The 8,671-nt window shown below is 40.4% G+C and overlaps 1 protein-coding gene across 1 annotated transcript; it reads left to right on the plus strand.

Annotated features, from left to right (window-relative positions):
• The first annotated feature begins 3,174 nt into the window (after positions 1-3,174).
• On the plus strand, positions 3,175-3,660 carry LOC104238002 (uncharacterized). Its single transcript, XM_009792258.1, has one exon. It carries the CDS (start codon positions 3,175-3,177, stop codon positions 3,658-3,660), a length of 486 nt encoding a protein of 161 aa, XP_009790560.1.
• The last annotated feature ends 5,011 nt before the right edge of the window (positions 3,661-8,671 follow it).

An 8,671-nucleotide genomic window follows, 5' to 3' on the forward strand; every position in this document is an offset into this window, starting at 1 on the left:
AAAGGTATTTATAGAAGTAGTCTAAGTTCTATACATGCATTGATGTTGTAAAAAGGTATTTACATCATTAGGTTACTGATAAAATACATGTAACTATAAATCCTTTACGAGGTTGAAATATAATGTGATATTGTCTTCATTGATCCAAACTCACATGATTTTCTTTAACTGTCTCACACTATTAAGAGTTGTTATATCTTATATATAACTGTTTAATCTTTTCAGCAATTAATGTGTAACTTTGTTCGCACGTCATTGTAGTCAACAATATGAATTAGATTTTGATTTATCTAATCTTTTGTTTAAACTAATCTAGATATGTCTCATATGTGCTATATATATATATATATATAAACTAGTCGTTACAAGATGTGGCACTTCTACCTCATTAGAAGGGTCAGTAACAATAATTCCCTATTCATCATGTTTATGAATTGACAAAGCCTTAACGGCTTAAAACATGCCACTAAGCATTGTTCATATTTTCACCTCCTTTTTCTCCGCCATGGTTTTAGACAAAGCATGTTCGATTGCTCTATTCCCGTCTAAAAAATCAACACTTAAGAGTACTAGATTCAAGCTGTTGATTTCGTGGTTTAAGCAAGTACATGTGTCTGGTCTCTTGTCTAATTGCGCTGTACCCGTGCGGGGACTGTTTCTATCTATGTCCTGTTGTATTAATCATTAATTGTTTTTTTCCGGTGGGGATTTGGAGGTGATTTAGGTGAAAAATCCGTAATTAGCTAAGAAAGCCAAGAAAGGAGAACTAAAAAATATTACTGGAAGGGTAAGGAATTAAGTCAAATGAGCGGTGGCCGACCTTTTCCTCAAAATCCTGACTATGCATTGAAATAGTTCAACTCTTTTCCTAACAATTCAATTTTTAAGGCTTGTAATCATAGGTGGCAGAAGCATAGCATTCTGTAATTTTAGAATATGTACGGAGGTGACTAATAATGCCTACTTTGTTGACCTATAAAAAAGCGCTCTTTCCCCCAATATGTCTTCGCAATCTACAGGAGCTTGTCCTAACAAAATTTAAGGAAAGTAGCTCAAAAAGGAACCCAGGGAATTGACAAGGCACATTGCTCATACGAGATACCCATGCTCATTTTTTTAGGGCAAGTTATATATTTTGCCCGTCGACAAAAATAATTATATTTGTTATTCAAATATACAAATTATATACATTGATTATGTATAAATATGTATAGTACACGTTAATATACAAACAATATACATTTCAATTTATGTGAAATTATTTGACTATGTACAGAGTTTAAGAAAAAAGAAAATACTTTTGATCTTGCGGTGTAAAATGAGACACATATATTTTATGTGGTTATAAATTATTACATAAAGACAAATTCTTTCCAAATATTGAAGAGGTCATTCTTTTTCGCACGGACTAAAGAAAATAAGTTCACATAATTTGAAATTTTCCTGCTATTATTTTTGGAGCAGTTACACAATGTAATTTTTTTCTGTATTTTTTTGGTTTTTCATCGGATTTTCGGTATCCACACTGAGGCCCAATCAACTGATAATCTGGCCACAGCAGTTGCGGTTCCTCAGATACAAGAGGAGACATTCCAGATTACCAACAGCATGTTGCACCTGTTGCAGAATAAAGGGTTGTTCTCCGGGTCAAACATCGAAGACCCACAACAACATCTGAAGAACTTTCTACCAATTTGTGTCACCCAAAGACAACCGAATGTGACTTCTGAGGCAATCAAATTATTACTGTTCCCATTCTCAGTGACTGGGGAGGCTCAAACTTGGTTGAATTCGCTCCCAATAAACTTCATTGCTACTTGGGAGGAACTAGTCAAGCAGTTCTTGAACAAGTTTTATCCACCCAACAAAACTGCAAGGCAGATTGATGAGATATTGCAATTCAGGCAGAAACTGACTGAGACTTTGCAAGAAACCTGGGAAAGGTTTAAGAGTATATTGGTGAAGTGTCTGCACCATGGTATTCCGGATAAGATGTTGGGACAGAGATTCTATATGGGTTTGGCTGACATTCTAAAGGCCAATGTAGATGTTTCTATCGGGGGTGCATTCTTGAGTAAAACATTCACAGAGTGTACGATTCTTCTTGACAAGATGTCTCAAAATTCAGGCTGGATGAAGAGAGACACAACACTCACTCCAATAGTGCATTCTGTCGCTCTTGACCCAAACAACACACATGCAGAAAACATAGCCACTCTCATGACCCGGATGAGCTTGCTGATAAAGAAAATCGATGAGATGGGTACTAAACAAGTGCACATTGTTGATACCACAAATGGAGGCCTATGCACTCCTTGCATAAACCAGTCATATGTGTGCTCGTGGAGTGAAGAGAATGACAACCAGGGTTTCAGAGAAGACATGAATTATGTCAATAATTTTTGAGGTCAAAGGCAAGGTGGGCAGCAATGGGACCAGCATCAAACCAGCAGTACAGACCAAACTAGCCACAACACAACCCCAATCAAGGAAGAGCATGACCACCAGCCCAAATCGTGCCTTATCAAAGGCAGCATGGCTATAATAAGCAGCACCATCAACAACTGGCCTACCAACCACCTCATCGATAACAGGACAGTAACATGATCGAAATCAGCGGCATGCTGTAACAACTCATTGGGACAAATAGAAAGATACAAGAGAAGTTAGATGCACATGATTCAACAATCAAAGGCATTGAAACTCAATTGGGAAAATTATCTATGGCCTTGAACAATCGCGCACAAGGAACATTGCCTGCAAATACAAACATTAATCCAAGAGAGCAGAACCCAAATCCCCTCATGGCAGTGAGTCTCAGGAATAGAAGAGATTTAGACAGGGAGAAAGAAGTTGCTCAATCGAGGAGAGAGATAATGCCAACTACTCCAGTTACATTAGAGACAGATGAGTCAGCAGAGCTCACCGAGGTTGTAATTGAACATGCACAAGTTGACAAGGGTAAGGAGAAGGAAGGTGAACAACTCCCAGAACAGGCGGTAGAAAAAGCTCCCAACAAAGAAAAGACATAAAGTAGTGGGCAAAGGTTGAATCCTGCACCATTCCCTTAGAGGTTGGCAAATCAAAAGAAAGAGGTTGGCAAATCAAAAGAAAGATGATCAATACAGAAAATTCATGGAAATGCTCAGATAAATTCAATTGAATATTCCACTGATGGATGCTTTGAGGGAAATGCCAGGGTATGCAAAAAGGATGAAGGACCTGATGTCGCAAAAAATTGACTTCCAGGACCTGTCCACTATAACTCTGACGCAGACCTGCAGCGTGGTAGTGACAAGGCCTATGGCTCAAAAGGTGTTTGATCCATGTAGTTTCACTATCCCATGCACCATTGGGAGTTATGCTTTTGCTAAAGCATTGTGTGACTTGGGAGCCAGTATAAACTTGATGCCCTTGACAATCTATACAAAACTGGGCATTGTCATAGCTAGACCAACCTCAATATTGTTGCAACTAGCTGATCGCACAGTCAAAAGACCAACAGGAATTCTTGATGATGTACTTGTTCAAGTGGGGAAATTTGTATTCTCTGCAGACTTCATTATTCTTGACTGTCAAGTGGATGAAAAGATACCAATCATTTTGGGAAGGCCGTTTTTAGCCACTGGGAGAGCATTGATTGATTGTGATACTAGATAATTAAAAATGAGGTTGAACAATGAAGAAATAATATTCAATGTTCAACAATCTATGAGGAGACCCAGTGAATTTGCAAATTGCTTGCTAGTGGAGGCCGTAGATGTAATACTACAAGAGGAGGATGAGACTATTAATGACAGGGATCCGTTAGAAGCCTTCTTGATGAATTTGGAAAATGTGGATGGTGAGAAGCTGGCAGAGTGGGTCATGGATCTTGAAGGTCAAGGGTTCTGGAAAAGGGAACCCCAGTTCGAGCCCCTACACCTAGAAGAAAAAATGACACCACCTGCGAAACCATCGATAGAGGAGCCACCACAGTTGGACCTGAAACAGTTTCCAACTCACCTCGGGTACGCTTTCTTAGGGCCTAATTCTACTTTACTTGTTATTATATCATTCGGTTTTCTAGCTATGGAGGTAGAGAAACTCCTACAGGTGTTACAAGAATGTAAGACTGTTATTAGTTGGACCATGGCAGACATAAACGGTATCAGCCCAGCTTTTTGTATGCACAAGATTCTCTTGGAAGAAGGGCACAAACCTTCTAGAGAACATCAACGAAGGTTGAACCCGAATATGAAAGAGGTGGTAAAGAAGGAAGTGATCAAGTGGTTAGATGCGGGTATCATCTTCCCCATCTTAGACAGCAATTGGGTAAGCCACGTTCTATGTATGCCGAAGAAGGGAGGAATGACGGTCATACAAAATGAGAATAACGAGTTGATCTCGACTCATACAGTCACGGGGTGGCGGATTTGCATGGATTATCGGAAATTGAACACAGCCACACGGAAGGACCATTTCCCCTTGCCGTTCATTGACCAAATGTTGGACAGGTTGGCTGGGTGATCTTACTTCTATTTCTTGGATGGATATTCGGGGTACAATCAGATCTCAATAGCCCCCGAAGACAGAGAGAAAACATCCTTCACCTGTCCGTATGGCATCTTTGCATTTCGGAGAATGTCTTTTGGACTTTGCAATGCACCGGCTACATTCCAACGGTGTATGTTAGCCATTTTCATGAACATGGTTGAAGACATTATGGAGGTATTTATGGATGATTTCTCTGTGGTGGGGGATTCATTCGAGGATTGTCTTCACAATTTAAGAAGAGTGCTCAGAAGATGTGTGGAGACAAATTTAGTGCTAAATTGGGAAAAGTGCAATTTTATGGTACAAGAAGAGATAGTCTTGGGGCATCGAGTGTCCACTAAAGGAATTGAGGTTGACCATGCTAAGGTTGACGTGATTGAGAAGCTTCGGTCAAGGCAGTGAAAAGCTTCCTTGGGCACGCCGGGTTCTACAGGCAATTTATAAATGATTTCTCTAAGATTGCTAACCATTTATGTAAACTCCTTGAAAAGGATCATCCTGTAACGACCCGACCGGTCTTTTTGAGCTCTAGCACATCGTTCAGCAGTTTGAGGTCATGAGCAGCTTCACTTTAGCTATTATGACTTGTACGCATGGTCGGAATTGAATTTCAGGAAGTTCGGAGTTGATTTGGAAAGAGAATTCTCATTTCGGAAGCTTTAAATTGAAAGAATTGACTAAAATTAGATTTTTGAGTAAACGACCTCGGAATCGAGATTCAAAGGTTCCAGCAGATTGATATGATGATTTAGAACTTGGACATATATCCGGATCGGGTTTTGGAAGACTCGGGGACGTTACGGCACCTATTGTGGAAGTTAGCATTTTTGGAAGAATTTCATAAGTTTGGGTTGAAGTGCATTTTAGTGTTATCATTGTCTGTTTGGGATTCTGAGTCTGGGAATAGCTCCGTATGGTGATTCTGGTATTGGGAGCGCGATCGGAAGTGAATTTAGAGGTCTGTATGATTGGAAGACTAAAGATAGAAATTTGAAGGTTTTTGAGAAGTTTGACCGGAAGTAGGCTTTTTGATATCGGGGTCAGAATCCAATTCCGAAAGTTGGAGTAGGTCCGTAATGTCAAATATGACTTGTGTGCAAAAATTGAGGCTAATCGGACGTGATTTGATAGGTTTTATCATCGAATGTAGAAGTTTGAAATTCTAAAGTTCCTTAAGCTTTGATTGAGGGTCGATTCATGATTGTAGCATTGTTTGATATGATTTGAGGCCTAAAAGAAGTCCGTAATGTGTTTTGGGACTGGTTAGTATGATTGGACGGGGTTCCGGGGGGCCTCGGGTGAATTCCGGGTGGTTAACAGATTGAATTGGGGTTGGAAAGAATAGCTAAAACAGCTGATATCTGGTATAACCGCACATGCGAAGTTTTGGCCGCAGGTACGGAGCCGCAGAAGCGGCCAAAAGGATGCAGATGTAGTGGTGAAGGGTGAAGGCAAGAATAGCTGAAACAACTGATATCTGGTATAACCGCACATGCGAAGTTTTGGCCGCAGGTGCGGAGCCACAGAAGCGGCCAAAAGGATGCAGATGCAGTGGTGAAGGGTGAAGGCTGGGACCGTAGATGCGGTCAGGTCACCGTAGAAGCGGGACCGCACCTGCGGAAGAAGGAGCGCAGAAGCGGAAATGGGCTGGGAGCCCCGGACCGCAGAAGCGGCAATTGGTCAGCATCTGTGGGACCGCAGAAACAGTCAAGAGACCGCAGGTGTGAAAGGACTGGAGGTAGTGAGCTCTCTTAAAAGATCGAGTTTTGGTTCATTTCCACCCATTTTCACTTACGGGTTGGACAATTTTGGAGCTTTTGGAAGATAGATTTTCTTCATCCATGTCAAGGTAAGTTGTTCCCACTCATTAGATGTTAAATACATGGCTTTGTTTCGGATTTGAGCATGAAAATTTGGTAGAAACTTGGGGTTTGGGGGAAAACCTAGAAAATGGATATTTTTATTTTGACCACGATTATGGGTATGAAATTGAGAGTAAAGCATATATTTGAGTTCGTGAGTTCATGGGTAAAGTTTATCTTCGGGAAATTTAGAAATCCGAGCACGTGGGCCCGAGGGCACTTTTCGATCGTGGTTAGAAATTGTTATAAATTGGATTGTAATGAGTAATTGAATATATATTAATGGATTTGCATAATTATTGGCTAGTTTTGGAGTATTGTGCATCGATTCGAGTCTTCGAAAGAGCGTGGAATGCCGGTTATGGATCTTCGGAGCGAGGTGAGTCTCCTTTCTAACCTTGTAAGAGGGAATTATCCCCATAAGTGAAATAATTGGTTATATGCTTCTATTTGTGGGGGCTACGTACGCACGAGGTGACGAGAGTCCGTGCGTAGCTATTATTTTGTTTAAGTCTGGGTGGTCTACGACCCAAAAACATGCTATACTTGGAATAATTGTAATCTTATTGACAGTTGAATTGCATAAATCTTATCGAATTGTTAAATGAATTTCTCAAAGGATTAAACTTCATTTTTCTTGAATCATTAAAAGAATTGGCTTTTATTGGGATAAGCGTTCCCCGATAAATTCTTAATTGGTTGTTTGAGCATGTATTTCTATGTGTACCTGCATTGCATGAATGATTCGTGCGCAGGGTGAATGTTTATTTAAATTTGACCGCGTCACAAGTATTTTTCACGAGCGGGGTAATAGATGCATCTATGGTTCGGGTCGTTCGACCCTCGACAGTGCACATTTTACATTTCTGTTGGATCGGATCGTACGACCTCGGCATGATTTGCGCATACTTGTATTGCTTGCCTTAAGATTTATTGATACTGATATTTGCTCTCCCCGACTTGAGATAATTGTTAACTAATGGTTTATGAATACAGAGACTTTGAATAAAAAGGGACTTTTACCTGTTTCGTGACTTATTTGAATTTACTGTTGTTCTTAATAAATTCGTGATTCATCGCATTAATAATATTATTATTGGACCATTAGCAAGTGTCAAAGTTGACCTCTCATCTCTACCTCTTCGCGATTAGACGGGATACTCGCTGGGTACACGTGATTTTCATACTCATACTACACTTGCTGTGCATTTTTATTGCACAGGTTTATGTGGGGCTAGTTGCTCAGAGGCATAGTGGTATGGTTAGTACGGAGACTTAGGTGAGCTGCATCTTCGAGACGCCCCCAGTCGGCAGAGTCTCCTTCAGAGTATTGTATTATATTTTCATTTCTGTCCACTTGTATTTCGGACAGTCACTGTATTTTATTTCATTCCCTAGTAAATGCTCATACACTTGTGACACCGGGTTCTGGGATGATTATGGGGTATTCTATATTAACTTCTAAACATTCTTTTATTTATTTTGTAAAGATTATCTTTTACTAGACAAATTGAAGAAAAATCATAGTTTTCACAATTATTTAAACGAGAATTTAATTAAGTATTTATGGTTGCCTTGCCAGACAGCGGTGTCCGGCGCCATCACGACTCTTAGTGGATTTTGGGTCGTGACAACATGGTATCAGAGCACTAGGTTTCCTTAGGTCCAATGAGTCATGAGCGAGTCTAGTAAAGTCTTACGGATTGGTACAGAGACGTCTGTACTTATCTTTGAGAGGCTACGGGGCTGTTTGGAGCACTTCCCTTCTTGATTCCTCATCGTGCGGTTTGATTCCCTTGAGGCTTATGCCTTTATTTCCTTCCTGTTCGATCTTATGCGACGCAAACCACTTGCTATAAATCGAGAATTGAAGAATTGTAATGGTACTACCGATGTGGTGTGGGATGTTTCTCCCTGAATAGTTGATTGGGCTATTGTCGTTGCCTTGCGGAAGGATATCTTGTCATTTTGGCTCAGTAACAGTATTCCTGAGAGCTTTGAGGCTATGCACAGATTGCTACGATGCTCCCGATTGGTTATCGCACAGTATTGACTTGATGGTAGGATACTTGCCTATGTGTTGGGGCAGTGAATGATTTGAAAGGAAGTCTACTCAGTGCATGATTCAGAGATTAGATATCTCATTTCCGGTGGAGGAAAAGCAATTGGCCTATCAATGTCCAAATTTGGGGTGATGGAGTAACGAGACTTGGCATTTTCGAGCGTGGGGGAATTTTCATCTGCGATGTAGTGTCGTCGTCCTCAATTGTATG

This window comes from Nicotiana sylvestris, chromosome 8, assembly GCF_000393655.2.
Source record: "Nicotiana sylvestris chromosome 8, ASM39365v2, whole genome shotgun sequence".
Taxonomy (NCBI): Eukaryota; Viridiplantae; Streptophyta; class Magnoliopsida; order Solanales; family Solanaceae; genus Nicotiana; species Nicotiana sylvestris.